The sequence below is a fragment of the Spodoptera frugiperda genome, chromosome 5, assembly GCF_023101765.2.
Source record: "Spodoptera frugiperda isolate SF20-4 chromosome 5, AGI-APGP_CSIRO_Sfru_2.0, whole genome shotgun sequence".
Lineage (NCBI taxonomy): Eukaryota > Metazoa > Arthropoda > Insecta > Lepidoptera > Noctuidae > Spodoptera > Spodoptera frugiperda.
This window is the reverse complement of record NC_064216.1, coordinates 3,227,870-3,245,567: the sequence shown is the minus strand read 5'-3', so window position 1 is coordinate 3,245,567 and position 17,698 is coordinate 3,227,870. Positions and strand designations below refer to the sequence as shown.

General features: G+C 34.2%; 2 protein-coding genes across 11 annotated transcripts in view; one reads left to right on the top strand and one right to left on the bottom strand.

Moving 5' to 3' along the window:
- LOC118271716 (glyceraldehyde-3-phosphate dehydrogenase) overlaps positions 1–17,698 on the bottom strand; it is a 256,387-nt gene that overhangs the window by 84,931 nt on the left and 153,758 nt on the right. The window lies entirely within an intron of this gene.
- The window catches only part of LOC118271710 (NAD kinase), a 44,797-nt gene that overhangs the window by 24,866 nt on the left and 2,233 nt on the right, over positions 1–17,698 (top strand). For 6 of the 9 annotated variants that reach the window (XM_035587871.2, XM_035587873.2, XM_035587875.2 and 3 more), the window contains 7 exons: positions 6,974–7,057; positions 8,235–8,364; positions 12,895–13,089; positions 13,524–13,626; positions 14,300–14,503; positions 15,132–15,289; positions 16,117–16,199. In XM_035587871.2, coding sequence (XP_035443764.1) covers positions 6,974–7,057; positions 8,235–8,364; positions 12,895–13,089; positions 13,524–13,626; positions 14,300–14,503; positions 15,132–15,289; positions 16,117–16,199 — 957 coding nt within the window. Of the gene's footprint in view, positions 1–3,516; positions 3,597–6,973; positions 7,058–8,234; positions 8,365–12,894; positions 13,090–13,523; positions 13,627–14,299; positions 14,504–15,131; positions 15,290–16,116; positions 16,200–16,880; positions 16,964–17,698 lie in introns of those variants that run through there. The other 3 variants (XM_035587869.2, XM_050693748.1, XM_035587874.2) reach the window with 2 other exon arrangements.

Here is a 17,698-nt window from a genome sequence, read left to right as displayed (position 1 = left end):
TATGCCATTGGCAACGAGAGGCAAGTATATAAACAATTGTTAACTTGTGATTGTGAGTTTGTTATCAGCAATAGATGTTGAAGTTGGTATCTTGATTAAATGCCGTATCTAAGTGATAACATCGAGCAGTATTTTTGAATTGTCTGTTCTTGGTTTTATCGATGTATTTTTGGATGTCTTTGTGGTGTACAAAGAAAGTTACTCTTCATTTATAATGTGAATAAGAAAGAACAGAATGACACAATAGCAATGTTAGGTATTGCGTTTTCTTCCAGACAACCTTCGTTTTGACAGACAGAGCTTGCATACATCGACTTAATGAATAACAACAACTAAGTAGTTATTGACTAATAAGTTAATAAGTATTAACTCGATAATAAATCCGATTATAAGCCCAAAACAGTGCTTAAGTCCAAATCATCATCATATTCATCATTCAAGGTTTTTATACCGATTCGTGGGTTCAAAGTTCAATGGAGATTTACGATTTGTTATTAAGACGATTTGTTATCAACATGATATGTAGGGAGATGTTAATTTCTATTTTGAAATAGGATCTAAATTCTGCATTATTAGAAGTACTGTGGACGGTAACAAACTAAATGTTAGATAAGAAAAAAAATCTTAAGAAGAAGCAGGTTATAGCTTTTTTTCTATATTTTTATTTTAATTCTATATTTGTAGCTAAATGTGACAGGGAAAAGATCAAAATAATAAAAAAGATAATTGTAATAACATTAAATTCGTAAAGTGAACTGGACCTATCTAAATCAAGTTTCCAAACTCAGGATCAATGAGAAAAATCACATACAGAACTTTTTTTATTGCTTAGAGCGTTTTCTACAAATAAGACCCACTAAAAATGTTTTTTTTTTCAATTCGCTTGCAACCAACCAATGATTCGCGACCCATAGTTTGGGATACCCTGCATTAGGCCCTTAACCGCTTATAGATGAGACACAATATAAAACACACCAAGGATTAAATTAGGAACACCCAACGATCTACTAGATTAAGGCGATCTACTTATTTATCGAGAACCCATACAAAGGTGGCGTAACAGGCCTTAAATATAAATTCTAGATATTTCAATACAATTCTTAGTCATTAAAAAAACTATTTTATTTCAAAAAGCAATAAGTTAAATTAATTACCATGCCATATTGTTTACACTCACGAAACAATTTGTATTCAACGTTACTACGTAATTGATTTTATAATGATTTAAATTTTTGCTCGTACTTAGTTTATTGTACCGTACTTACTATTATAATTTTATTCGTATTATTATTTATGGAAAACTTAAACAAACACGATGGTGGGATTAATCAAATTGATTAATCCCACCATCGTGTTTGTTTAAGCTTTATGAAGTCTATTGACAATAGACTTCATAAATTAAAATGACGCTCCGGCCTAACATACCTAAGTAATTACCCTAGTTTTGTGTTTGGTTGTAATTGTGACCATGCACTTTTCTTATAATAGGTGACCACCCATTTTTTTCTTATGTATAAGTTCACTCAACCTTCATAAAACAATACAATAATGAAAATAATGCAAAAAAAAATTTAGAACTTTGTCTACAGATTACAAGTACTAAGTTACTGTTTCTGCAGTTTCTCACATAGCTTAGGTTTCTTTATGAAAAATATGTCAAAAAGTATCAAAATCATATAAACTAGTGTTATATTTCGTAACAAACAACTTAAAAATCTATCTAAAATAAATAGTCACTCAAATTCATTTTTTTTTGCCATTTATTGTATGTGTACAATAATGATGTCAAGTCACGCCACATATTGTAAACGCGCAAACATTCTACCACATAATGCTAGCGGCTTTTTATATTTTTTTCATATGTCTATTAATATATATTAATATAATTATATTGAATTCAAATAAATAAATTAATGAATGCCTCCTTGGTCGCTAGTGCAACTGTCGGACAAGGGTACTCGGGTTCGATTCCCGGGTCGGGCAAAATATTACTGGGCTTTTTCGAAAATTTCTCAGTAGTAGCACGGAATCTGGAATTGTACCCAGTATATGGCAATAGGCTCACCCCTAATACATGGGACTTATAACACAAATGGTGAAATATGGGTGTAAATGTATAGCGGCATTACAAGCCGTAATGTGCACCTCTGCCCACCCCTTCGGGGATAAAAGGCGTGATGTTACTGATGCTTTTTTCGTATAATGATGTTATTTTTATATCATTCATTGACTGAATGTCGTGTGTTTCTCATTAATAATGTCAATCGGGTTAATACCACTTCTTATGTATAACGCTTCGTATTCATTGTTACTTAAACTTTATGCTACAGTATGATTATTTTTTTGTCAAGTCAGTTAAAGGGCCGAAAAATTTGAATGGCAAAATTCAAATAATAAAAAAATATTTATTTATTTACATTGTTACACAATTTAAGTACAAAGGCGGTCATAATGCAAAATGCATTTTTTCTTGTCAACCTTTAGGTGTTGCGGAGACAATATGGTAGGTGCAAATAAGTTTGAATAATACGGTAACTGCAAATTAGTCCGACATAAAACTTTTGATAGTACATAAACATACACTTTTTTTTAAGTAAACGAACTAAAAGATGTTTTGTTTTTATGGCATAACATATTTTGTATGAGGAATGTAGATATATGTTTATGTAGTGTATATACTTAGGATATTATCGCTTACGGAAATAATTGTGTTTTACCTCCGCATCATCAATAATAATAATATTTCTGCTGATTACTTTGTGAGTTGTAATTGAATACATATTATTTTATAGGTAACTATTAAGTGTACAATTGTTAAGTGATTATTTGATTAAGTGTAATTGAATATTCTCAATGGGATGCACTTAAACGCGTCGGTCACGCGTTGCATGACGTTGCTTTTTGTAAGGGAAGTAAAGAATTTGAAGTTTTGTTTACGGCTTACGAATAATGTTTATATGAAAACAAAATAAATGTGTATAAAAGGAGACAAATAAATGATTATGATTTATCACCTACTTAGGATTTATAACTTTATAGTAAGATAAAACGAAATAAACAAAAATACTTATACATACTTGCATAAATTATAAATCTAAACACGTAAAACGAAAATAATATAAAACTACAGACTATAATTTTTGTATTACCCATTAATATCGTATTTATCTATTTAAAACCACAGAGCTATAAACAATAGATTAAACGATAATATTTACCCAAAAACAAGGTTTTTATTTGAAGTGAAGTTATTATTAATTGTAGTTATGTAATCATTAAGCTTTTTCGCGCGAGCAACGAAAAATAAATAAAATACTTATTATAATTTAAACAAGATTATCTTAAAAGCTTATTAATTACATTTAAGTCTTCTTAATTTTTTGCTTTAATATTTTAATGATCGAAATGCCAAAAAACAGGTTTCAGTAATGCGATTATGAAGCAACAGCCTGTATGTATGGTGAATAAAATAAATTAACATAGTATAGTAACTTCGGTTTCTGGATGCGCGGTCTGTTTAGTTAATTATTTTGATTCACTAGTGACATACGTGAAATTATTATATGGAAGTGTTATAACATATATTTCTAGTTCAGGTATTTATTACAGTTATCTATATACATTACCTTTTGACTATATTACAATACATGTTACGTTATGGTTATAATACGTTGCGTAATGTGCACCTCTGCCTACCCCTTTAGGGATAAAAGGCATGACATTGCATTATGTTGTATATTTAATAAATATGTTTTATTGTTAAGTTGATCATAGAAAAGCTATCCTTATTACATACTAGCTGCTCGGTACCTCTGAATGTAGCATGATGTTTTATAGCTTAATAACTTTCTTTATTAAATGGACTATGTAACACAAAAATAGTTTTTTAAATCGGACCAATAGTTTCGAAGACTAGCGCGTTCAAACAAATAAACAAACTCTTCAGCTTTAGTAGATAAGTTTGTATTTTCTTTTTACTTCAGCCAAATCGCAAATGTGTTGATCAATGCGTTTATTCCATCACTGTATGAGAAAAGGCCCCTAATCTGCAGTGAATAGTAACCGAATAATGGTTGGAATAGTTCCCAAAAACTGTTTAACACACGACAGTTCAAATTGTACCTGTAAACGGAACGCTCCCGAAAACCGCTATCATTTATTTTGTGGTTATAATTTAATCGTTTTTGTTTTCCTGTTATTCATGCAATATTAGCCTTAAACATATTTTGATTACAACTATTATGACATAAAATTAACATTGATTTCCTTTTTTTTTTTAAGTTACTTTTTTGGTTTTTACCATCAACTGTTTGCGGCATTTGGGAGCGTTCCGTTTACACCCTGTATTTGTAAACTTCAAAACATTTATGGAAATGCTGATGGCACAAATAACCGGTCACATTCCTGGCTTGCTCTTAAATACCTTCTACGTTTAAGGTCGAAACGTTTTGCGGATGAAAAGACCATTTAAATAGTACCTGTAATGTGCAGGTTCAATCTGCAAGTACAGTTTTAAGGTACTATAAACTTTAACATGGTATAAGTAAAATGCTTATCGACTAAAGTTCGAAAGTAAAATTAGAAGCCATTAGGAATTCCTGGAAATTCCTATTTTAAATTCATTTATAAAGACCAAATGTGGTCCTTCTGTACACACGTTCACTAAATTTGAATAATTTATTGCTGTTCAAAACAACTAAAAATAATTTTATATTCAGTTACGTCACTGGAACAAAAATTGGAAAACAAGAAAGTTATTGTAATCTAAACTTTTCGGTGATATAAATAGGAGGTATTCCTCGAAGCGCAACTGTTTTGAAGCGCACCTCTCCAAGCGCACCTATTTTATTCCTCGAAGCGCACCCGTTAGTTGCGCTTCAAGGAACTATTAAAAATATTAATTTTTATTTCCTCGAAGCGCACCTATGTTTTATTTTCGACTAGAAGGGGATGCTAACTGAAACTATCGATAATAAGATATCGATAATCTGATACACGTAGCGCTATCTAAGAGCAAATAAGGTTACGTCACTGGACCAAAAAATAGGAAAACAAGAAAGTGTTATTGTAATGTAAACTTTTCGGTGATATAAATAGATGTGGTTTTACATTGTATGTATTTTAATTTATAACTGTTGATATTTCCTGCTGTATTTAGCGGGTTTTTCCTGATAACAAAAGTTTTGTCCTACGTCCTGTGTAAGATTAGGAACAAAACATAATATTAGGTATCCAATTTGGAGCTCTTGCGTTGTTGAGCGCTTATGTATATAGCGATTTTATTTATATACGCCTGCATCTATAATTGTATAGTAAAACAGTACTCTCTCACCCCTCCTTCTGTTAAAAAATTAACAATCTATGGTCGACGAGTACAGAGTTTTTGAATATTGTATAAAATAACTAATTAAAGTCGTTGATTGGCGGTTTCAAGCGGAACATTTAATTTTGCGATGTCATACATCGACAAGAAACTATTTTTAAAGGTTTAACCTTATTTGCTCATAGATAGCGCTACGTGTATTAGATTATCTGATATCTTATTATCGATAGTTTCAGTTAGCATCCCCTCTCTAGTCGAAAATAAAACATAGGTGCGCTTCGAGGAAATAAAAATTAATATTTTTAATAGTTCCTTGAAGCGCAACTAACGGGTGCGCTTCGAGGAATAAAATAGGTGCGCTTGGAGAGGTGCGCTTCAAAACAGTTGCGCTTCGAGGAATACCTCATAAATAGATGTGGTTTTACATCGTAAGTATTTTAATTTATAACTATTGACATTTCCTGCTGTATTTAGCGGGTTTTTCCTGATAACAGAGTTTTGTCCTACGTCCTATGTAGATTAGGAACAAAAAATAAAATATTAAAGCAACGTCACGCCTTTTATCCCCGAAGGGGTAGGCAGAGGTGCTCATTACGACTCGTTATACAACGTACACATACTTTTAACTATTTGTATAATAAGTCCCATATTGCCATATACTGGACACAATTCCAGACTCCGTACTACTACTGAGAAATTTTAGGAAAACCGAAATTTGGTTCTCTTGCCTTGTTGAGAGCTTATGTGCATAGCGCGTTTAAAAGTATTTATTTACACCTACATATATAATTGCATAGTATAACACAACAATAAAATAGTCGTCATCGACATAAATTACCAAAAAAAATTGTGTAAAAAGTACCTACATTTAAGTAACTGAGCAGTGGCTAGACTACAAAGGCCGTGTCGTGTTTACGTTACATTCCTGACGGAATACAGCGTCACGTTTATTTCACGTGCGATTTTTAACGCGTCACGTTATTAAGTATGTACAATATTAACCGCTTACATAATGTAGTATATTTTAACGCTTTTATTGGTACTTCCCCAGTATCAGGTGATTGAACAAAATTTTACACATGTTTCTTGTCTATTTTTATTATTAATTCTTCGATAAGTCTTTTCTCGTGGTTTTAGAGTGTCTTTCATTTGGTTCTTTTAAAGTCTAAGTTTAAATACATAATTATTATCTTTCCAACCCGCATTGAGCAAGCTTGGTGATTAATGCTCAAACCTTTTCCGTATGAGAAAAAGGTTTTGATCAACAGTGGCCATTAATAGGCTGTTGATGATGATGATGATGATGATATTATCTTTAGAGGAAAAAACGACGACTTCCAATTCTAACAAAAAATAGTCTACCTTTAGGACCACGGATTCTAAGAAACAGTCGTTGTAAATAAGGAAACTGTTTAAAAGGAAAGGAAAAGAATTAACATACCCAAAACAAACATCATACCTATTATATTTTACCTAAAATAATCTAGACGCAAATAAAAGCCCCGTTAATACTGTACATAATATTCTAAACTTCTAGACTATTCCAGCTGTATGTAAATGACATTGTAATTAGAATACCCAGGTGTAGACATTAGTTATTAACATACAAATAGTTTATTTATACTATAATGTGTGTGTTTTGTTTTTCAGACGGACAAGATCCCTGAACGCACCCTCACCGATACAGCAGTTTGGACCATGCGGAAGAATAATGAAAAATTCGGCTATGGTTATGTAAGTATTGTGCAACATTATGTCAGAGGTGCATTATATGCAATGTAACCTTTAAGTACTTACTAGTCTCGTGTGATAAAGAGGGATACACCACGCACAGTTTCAGACCGTAGCTGAGAATAGCTATACTGGGATACTATAACTGGATTTTTTTTAATTACTACTCTTGTTAAATAGAATGGGACAAATAACTGTGTGGGACAAGTTACTATGTGTTAATTTATCGCCGATATATCTAGAGCGCCCTCTGCCAACAGCCCCATTCATATCCGCCTTATACCTATATTTCTTTCGTAAACCTGCTTTCATCTATCCTTTCTACATATCCAAATCATCGTAACATTCTCTTTTCAATTCTTGTCACTACATCGTCTTTTATATTAAGCCACACTTTTCTCTTTACATTACTATGTATTTCTTCTTGGACCTCACAAAAACATAACATTATTACAGTATGTAAACATTTAAATTCGAAGGGGCGGAAACGACGACAGACGATGTGTGGTACATTTGATTACCATAATTTATAATACCTATGTAGAATCTACGTAAAGTTAACTTGTAGTTTTTTATAAAGCTAAAAAAATCCGTAATATATTCTCAGTTAATGTGACATAACATTTATATTGCCTTAACACAGATCGTGACAAAAAAATACTAAGTAAACTAATACCTAACAATTTCAAACTAGACTCTTATATTTTTTGTCGTATCGTGATTTTTTTCCTTATTCAATCAGTTAGCGGTGCTATAACGGCCTTAGCATTCATTAAGACGTTTATTTTTAGTTACCTTCGCAATAAATTGTTTATTATTTTTATTTTACTGTGTATCAAACGCTACGATTCTAAGTAAATCGCTCAAGGTCTGTCTTTTGATGTATCTAACTTATAAGTGATTATTGGTAATTTATAGATAAATAAATTCAACGAGTTAATTGTTTGATAGATTTATGCGGAATATAAACAAAAGATTTGTTTTTAATACTTTACTTGATGACCGGTTACAATGCTAAGTAAAAAGTCTTAAGGTGAACCCTTGGGGAATCACAAAAAGTCCAGTAATACGTGTGGCAAGAAATTCACTCCAAAATCCATTCACACAATGGATATAAGAGGATAGTCAGAAATGATCAATATCTGAATGCCAAGTTAATAGTTTTCCTTACAAATTACAGGCAAATCCAGGATCCGGCATCGCAGCGGCTGACGTGGTACAAACCGCCGCTGACGGTTCTGGTCATCAAGAAGGTCCACGATGCCACCATCCTGGCGCCCTTCGTGCAACTTGTACATTGGCTCGTTCATGTAAGTTCCACTTTAATACCATTATTTTAATGCACTAAATCCTTTGCAGACATTTGGTAACACAAGTTGGTCCTTTTTTAATCGTTTAAACGACGCTTCCTCAACTCCTCTTTTCTACATTCGTGATCAGTCACCTCATAGTCCCGCTTAGTCTCACATTTAATAATTGCTTAAACTATTCCTTAGTAACTATTTTGTTCCGAAATAAATTGCTAAGGACTGGGTTAAGTTATCATTAAATGACTCTGAGTATGGCAGTTACGCCAGAATACTCAAATGCTACTCAATTTTAAATTGTACTTAAATCTCATGCTGTCTCTATCAGTTACAAACAATTTGTAGGGCAACTCTGGTTCTGGAATACGAAGTTTCGTTTAATCTTCGGCCGTAGTTTTTATTGATTTACTGATAAAATTACTTAAAATAACGTTTTATTTTTAATTTCAAGCGTTACTTGCAAAATATTAATTAAATGTTAATTGATTTAATACTTTACCAAAGACTGCCACGTTGGTCGAGTGGCCGCAAGTGCGACTGCCGGACAAGGGGTCTCGGGTTCGATTCCTGGGTTGAGCAAAGTATTATTGGGCTTTTTTTGGATTTTCGAAAATTTCACAGTAGTAGCACGGAGTCTGGAATTGTGCCCGGTATATGACAATAGGCTCTCCCCTTATTACATGGGAATTATAACACAAACCGTAAAAAAGCTACATTGCGGCATTACGCGCCGTAATGTGCACCTCTGCCTACCCCTTCGGGGATAAAAAGGCGTGACGTTGTCGTTGACTTTACTAAAGAGTTATTAGTGGTAACGCCAGATGGTTTAAAGTTCTAAACTCATGTGTCATGTTGACTGATATAGAACGAACTCTGCGTGAATCTAACGTGACGACTGAGTACCTATACTAATTATTTTGATACATTGATGTGATCGTTAATTAGTCTTGAGAGATAAAGACCAATGATAGTTCATTGATTAATTCTTATCTAGCGACTAGGCAGTTACAAAATGTATGTACAGCTTCTCACAAAGATGTACAATTGACCTAGTCTAGCGACTAGGCAGTTACAAAATGTATGTACAGCTTCTCACAAAGATGTACAATTGACCTAGTCTAGTGCCATTGCCATGCCTATTTTTTCTGATATTTCAAGTCTGGAAGTTTTGCATTAATTTAAATTTAGGTACGTTAAGGTTGTTATTGCAGTTGTATTATCTATTGCATCTAGTTATGTTTTTCTTAAATCATTTTTAATAGCCATTACAATAAGTAAAAACTCTCTCAAGAATAGGTAGTTCTGTCACCACAAATTTTTATAACGAACGATTTTTAAGTACAACTTAAAATTTAGTAGCGTCTCAGTATTCGGGCATAAGACCTTTTATAGGACACACTCATAATATAAACTGACTTCCTATTTCCTTGCAAATAGAAAGAACAGTTCTCTTATTACCTAGAATTAAAAAAAAAACAATTAGCTCATCCAGTAAGGCAGAACCTAATTCAACGTAAGGTGATTCAACTGTGGCCTAATTATAGTTCATGCGCCAAAAGTTCGCGTACATTGACTCTGGACTGTGTAGGTATGTGTAGATCAATACAAGTGATTACTATCCTCCATACTCAGAATCTTTTAATGATGACTTAACCCAGTCTTTATTGTTTTCGGAACAAAATCGTTACTAAGGAATAGCTGAAATCATTATCTAAATGTTACTGAGTGCGGCAGTATGTTACATGCAGTCTATATTAATTACCGATCCTAATAGGATCAATGTAGGTTTTTGTTAGAAATTCAATTGATCTCAATCCAAAGAGTTTGGGTCACTTATTTATTTCGGCTGTATTTTATACCACATTCATTTATGTACAATCGACAAAGTTAGCGGTTGACCATCATTAGGCGATGCTGCGCATTGCACCGCACTGCACGTGCGCGAAAACGCCCACTGGATAAAGAGATTAACACTGGATTTTGTTTTAAAAGTGTACTAACTTAACTTTGCCGATAGTACTTAAGTACAGGACACATGCTACAAATGTTTTAAAAGGCACACTGACACCGTGTCATATTAGTCGTGACAATCGTTATATTATGTCGTGCCAAATAGAAAGATAGGTATAATAAACTGGACAATCTTTTAATAGAATTTTAATTATTAATGTAATTCATAATTTTTATATTCTTTAATTAAGTACCTCGTTCACGATTTCTTTCTGTATACATTGCAATACGTTAAATAGATAATTATTTGTCCTATTTAACCCTGTTTTTTTTTAAGAGGGGAAAATCATCTATTGTCTTCTTTGCCATCTTTTGCCTTGGGCGCAGCAAGAGGGAGTATATCAGACTTTTACTGACTAAAAACCACCCCATTACTACTACTGCTTTTCTAGCCGGAGCCCCGGTAAACCCACTAGGTAGTCCGCAGCTCCGGGTCCTATTTTACCCTTAGATGACCAATAACGGAACTATCGTTTATGTATGCTAATTATACTAACGTCTTTAACCCGTCATATGCCGAAACGTGGATCCACGCGAGACACAATGTATTTTCTATTGTTGTCTTATATACAAGGGGTTAAGAAAGAACTGTGAATATACATTGAAGTAACAATCAAACAGTAATTTCTTCCACGTGATTACTTAGTTAGATAGTCAGTATCTCGCGTTCAATCTTCCGTCACGCCATTTTCCCTGACGCAACACGCGGAACTTCTGTTGACACGCAGAAAATATGTAACGATGCATTTTTATTTTGTCACCATATTTATTTTAGAGTTTCTATTACATATAAGAAGTAGATTTTTTTCGTACATTTCATTGACGTAGGTTAGGTCTAGGTTTGTCTTCTGGAGGATGTCTTGTAGGGCTTTTGTATTATTTATAACTAAAACATCTATGTATATAAGTATACGTTGTGGAAAGAAAATAAATGAATAAAAAAATATTTTGAAAAAAACGCAGAAGTACAAGAGTCGCAAACTTTGTGTGTTCAGACCATGCACCGTCACGCCTTTTAATCCCCGAATAGGTAGGCAGAGGTGCATATTACGGCAAGTTCAGATTAGTGTACAGATCATTTCGTCATATTTTAACACACATACCATCACAGCAGAGTACAACATTTTCACAATGTTTATCGATTTTTTTAATAGTTATGAACTCAACCTACATAAAATATTCATAGTGAGTGAACCATCCATGGCAGGGGTGACCGCGACATATTTAGCCCGCGGCAGACAATTATGGGTTAAATTAAGGCCTTTGAATGACACTAGTCATATTATTATGTTGTACAGTGGCCATTATTGATCCAAGTTCATGCAATGTTAATGAAAGCTGGCCATAGAGGTTGGTAAGGGGTCATTGTGAAACAACGAGTAATTAGGTAAAAGCAAACTGTCTACCTTATACTTTTAAGTTTATTAAAAATTCTGCCTTCTTTTAATGATGTTCGGGACTAGCTACTTCACGCGGTTTCATCCGCTTTCCTTTTGATCGTAGCGGGATCAAACATCTCTATCTATTTCTACTATCCAACTCAAAAAGATTGTTTCAAATCGGACCTATTAGTTACGAAGATTAGCGCGTTCAAACAATGAAACGAACAAGAAGTTGCACTTTCAATCATCAGCTAGTCTACATAAGATGATAATGATAGGTAAATATGATCATAATCATTGGTTTATGTAGATGATCTGATAATTACCTGACGCAAATAAACGACAACAACGTAAAGATGACGTAGGTATATTAAATTAACATTATTTCAATGAAACAACTTCAGTAGCATGTGTAAATGAATTATACATTTGTGGAAATTAGGAAATTATTATTTGGTTCTTCGCCAATTACGCACATAGGTACCGTACGTAGTTTGAGCGTATACCTATCAATTTTAATCATACAGACATTCGATGCATGGTATGTGTTTGTTTATCTAATAAACACATGTATTTATTTTTACACAGATATGATGTAAATCTGAGCTCTGTTATAACATAGAGTTCCTAGGTTACTCAGTTTCACAGTCGGCACAAAATCTCGTTCTAATCTAATTCACTCCATTTTTATAGTCAGACGCAAACGCTACAAGATTTTGATTAATTTATATAGGTATATTATATTAATTAAGTTATATCTGATGTTGCAAGATTGCTTAGGCTACTGTGACCACTTGCCCTTACTCTCTCCTTCTAATTTTATAATTTGCTGTGCCCTACAGGGTCCATAATTGTGACTTAATGCTGTAGGTATTTCCATTACCTGTGTACATTATGGATGCAATCAATACTTTTACTTATCATAACATAGACCGCGAGCATTCTTGCTACTAATTAAATATAAGTAGTACCTAGTATAAGAACCTACCAAAAACAGCTTAACAATCGTGTACCCATTTTTATCGACTTAAATAAAAGAGGAGGAGGTGCTATATTCAGATTTTTGTTTTTCTTTGTTTGTTCACCGATTACTCCACTTAATTGTGTACCGATTTTCAAAATTCTCTTTTCTCAATTCCAGGACAAAAGCATGGTGGTGTTCGTGGAAGCGGCAGTGCTGGATGACAGGTTGCTGGCTGAGTATGGGGACTTCACGTCGGTCAAGGAGCGGCTGATGACCTTCAGAGCCAGTACCGACGACCTCACGGACAAGATAGACTTCATCATCTGTCTGGGAGGAGACGGCACCCTGTTACATGCTAGTTCGTTGTTCCAGGTATGTAGATATCTGTTCCTATGTGATTAGTAGACAAATAATAAGCGAGCACGTCAATATACACCAAAGTAAAGATATACTTTATTCAATTTTAAATTTTATTTCCTAATAAATAAGGTTTAATATTAATATATATATTTTTTTGCTGAGACATACAACCCGGGACTTTTCAAGTACAGAGTGAATTTCTCTTTTTCTGTACTCCATCTTCGGCCACATCTCCGCTTCGCCGTTGTGGCAGTATGCGAGTTGGTGGCGAAAGGAAGACTAATCAACACTAAAAAAAGAACGTTTTCTGTACGAAGACATTAATTATGTTGTGTTCTTTACAGTCAAGCTGTTATATGGATCTAATTATGATAAAGATATAAAATAATTTCGTGTACTAATTTAGTATAGTAACAGCAATGAATGTTTATTGTGTCTGTTTCCAGCAATCAGTACCACCTGTGATGGCATTCCACTTGGGCTCTCTGGGCTTCCTCACGCCGTTCGAGTTCAACAACTTCCAGGACCAAGTCATGAATGTTCTAGAAGGTGAGACATTTCCATTAGATAAAATTAATTACTATCGTGAGATATTACATGGGACTTACAACATAAATTGTGAAAAGTGGATGTACATTGTACAGCGGTATTACGAGCCATAATGTGCACCTCTGCTTATCCCTTCGGGGATTAAAGGCGTGACGACGTGACGTGAGATATACTAAATTAACTAAAAATCACGGTTTACTCACGTAAATGAATGGAGTGGTTTACTACTAGTGACGAGTCCCTCTGTGACTCGAAACTAGTAGAGCTTAGGCTTTGAATTTAGATTGCGATTAACTTCAACGGAATGTTACCAGTAATTTATTAAACCAAAAATCAGCTTCACCAAACCAACTTCACATTTGAAAGAAGCCTGGTAACAGCTCTGACCTACCTCTAAAACTGTTATTAGCCCATCCGCCAACCGCGGAGATTGGCGCACTGCACCTCATACAGAAGTATGGCTATCTTCTATATTCTTTATGTAGAAGAGACCCATACTTCTGCAGTGGACTGCCATGGGCTGTTAATATTTGTGTCTGCTACAAAATTAAATATATCATCATTCACATCCACCAAACTTCACACACCTCAATTCTTATTATAACTGCTACAGAATTAAATATAATATTATCATTCACATCCACCAAATTTCACACACCTATACCCGTTACAGGACACGCAGCGTTAACGCTACGGTCACGTCTCCAATGCGTAGTGTTGCGCAAGAGTCGGGACGACAAGGATGGCAAGGAGAAGAAGAAGCCGACCACCATACTGGTGCTGAACGAGGTGGTGGTGGACCGAGGACCTTCGCCGTACCTCTCCAACATCGACCTGTTCCTGGATGGGAAGCATATCACCTCTGTGCAGGGAGATGGTAAGAGATACCATGAAATTAAAAACTAAAAGACTCTTTTAAGTATATAGATTACTGTACTATATTGGTATAGTACAGTAATCAGTAATGAAGTATAAGTATTGTTAAATTGGGATGATATAGAAATAAAACATTTTTCTGACATATTTTTGATACAGTTTTATACTGACTGCATATTTTTGATACTGACTGCACGATTGGCGCGGTGGCTGGACAACCGGCTGCCAAGTAACGGGTAGTTTCAATTGCTGCACGGAGCAAGTCTTTGTGTGATCCGCAAATTGTTGTTTCGTGTTTGGGAGTCATGTGTTTGTGAAATTGTATGTTTTTAACCATACCTACGATACAGAAGAAATGGTTTTGACTATTTACTATAAGTAAATAAGTATAATTAAAATTGGGATAGAGTAGAAATGAAACACTTTTCAGACAATTTTTGATACATTTTTGACACTTTCAAACCTACTTACTTACTTTCTGGGCTCAGCGACGGTTGTAAGGTCACTTTGAGTCGCTAAGAGTAATGCCATATTTCTTATCTTATTCAAACATTTTTTTTAACTAATACGTGAAATCATTCGCAAAATTTTCATACATTACTAAAATATCCCATGTATAAAATCTCCAGGCCTAATAGTATCAACGCCGACGGGTAGCACGGCGTACGCAGTGGCGGCGGGGGCGAGCATGATCCACCCCTCGGTGCCCGCCATCATGGTCACCCCCATCTGCCCCCACTCGCTCTCCTTCAGGCCCATCGTGGTCCCCGCTGGAGTGGAGCTCAAGGTAATTATCATATTGTTTTTATTATAAGTATCTTGATACAACATACTATAAAAGTAAAACAATTATAAAATACACATTTTAAATTAATTAAATTATACGACTTACGTAAATTTTTCGAGAATAGCTCTACTAGTTTCAAGTCAAACCGGGACTCATATTCATGAGCCCCGTTGTAACTTGAATGTTAAATGCACAAGCCGTTTTTATCAGTTTGTTTGTCATGTAAGTATGTATTTGGTAATGTTTGATCAACACACTAGTTTTCACAGGTCAGCAAATATTTTAATATGTATATTATAATTGATTTTAGCAATATAAGTTCCACTATTTAACTTTTATTATTATTCGTTCATATTGAATAACCTATGTTTATTCTTTAATGAAATGTTTTCCTTAAGGCGCTACAGATGAAGCGTAACTCTCACTCTCCTTTAATTTTAAATTCCAAATACTACACTCCCTTTGAAATTATTGCACAAAATAAAGTAACATTTCCAAGTCCCTATATTTATATTATTATCTCAACTATATTATTATGTAACTTAAAAGGGGTATTAACCATGTTTATTAGTTTTTGAGAGTTTCCAATATTTCGGCACTGTTCACATGCACACGGCATGAGTTCATCCGTGATCATAGCGATTGCAACAGTGCCGAAATATCAAACTTGCACAAACAAATAGACATGGTAAATATCCCGTTTTAAGTTTTAATGATAGTACTAGTGACCATGTCAGTTTAAAATCTTATAACATTTCCAAGTCCCTATATTTATATAATCTCAACAATAGTAATAGTTTCCCACTAAAAATTCGCCGACATTTTAGATCGCACTGTCTCCTGAAGCCAGAAACGCCATGTGGGTATCGTTCGACGGTCGCAACAGACAGGCGTTGCAACATGGAGATAGGTACCGCGATCTCTGCCTACCCCCGTATGCTATGCACGCCGCTACGCTTAGATACCGCATGTCCATGTATATAGAACTGTGTTGTTTTGTAATTAGATGTAATTTATTTAATTTTGTTTCGTGTTGATAGTAATTTGTCGTAGGGATAAAAAGGCTAGGTGTCATGTTTAAAAATGTGTAAGTATTTACTTCAGTTGGTGTTGTCAGCAGAAAAAAGTTATTGCAAGCCTTAAAAAGTTAGGAATAACGATTGTGTTTAATGTCTTAATATTCTAAAATCTAACATATTTTTTGTTTTGTTACTTAAACGCCTTTTTCCTAACAAAGAATTCACTAGATTTTCAATTTATCTGCTAACAGTAGGTATGTACTTCTAAGATTATGTTACCTACATAATTCTGCCCAACACAACCTAAAAAGTATCACTGAGCTTTTTTCTGGTTTTTCGAAAATGTCTTGATGAGACTTAAAACACAAATAAATAATAAAACGTGGGTGTACACTGTATAGCGGCATTACGTGCCGTAACGTGCATCAATTCCACCCGAAATGGCGATATCACAACGTAAATAATTACGATAGGAGAAACCCCTTTAGTATCATAGATACATTCTGCCCTATCTCTATTATAGGGATATTTTGCTAGTATCGATTGAGCTGAGGTGGTCGGGCTTGTTTCAGATAATGCCCACCGTAGAAGCGCGTAGTGCGGCCAGTGTGTCGTTCGACGGGCGCTCCCAGGTCACCCTCAGGCCGGGCGATAGGTAACAGGACATAGCACTCATCATGACTACATTATTGTGCTGGAGACGGCAATACATTACATCAATAGAGGCCAAAGAAAAAAACATGAAGATCTGATTCATTCTCATTATATTTTTTCCATTTGGTATATCCAATTTTGTTAGTGGAATTTGATTGTCTATACTACAAATAGCTAGATAAATATGATAACACATTACGTGACATTTTTTTTGTAATTCCAAAATAATAATATTATAAAAGTGATATGCATTTTAAGTGCTGAAGCAATAATATGATCACTTTCAATTTCACTTAACTTCACTTTTGAATTCATCATTTCTGTAAACAAAGCAATATATTTCTGAAATAAAGAGAAAATATATTATTCTCGCCAACCCGCATTGAGCAAACGTGGTGATTTATGTTTAAACCTTCTCCGTGTGGGCCTTTGGTTAGCAGTTGCCAGTAATAGACTGATGATGTGATGTGATGTTATTATCTATTTTCTCCTATTAAAGTATTCAAAATTTAAAATGATGCCGTCTCCTCCCATTCGCCCTCCATAAACCGAAAGTACACTAGTCATACAAAATCATAAACATCGTTCTTCAAGCTGGGGTAGTTAGACATGCTGGTGAAAGGATATTTATTGTTTTTTCCAAGAAAATACTGTCAATTAGGTTTATTATTGCATGTATAGTATTTTACTAACGTTTTGCTTAACGCTTTTGCTTTGCATGTTACTTATTATTAAT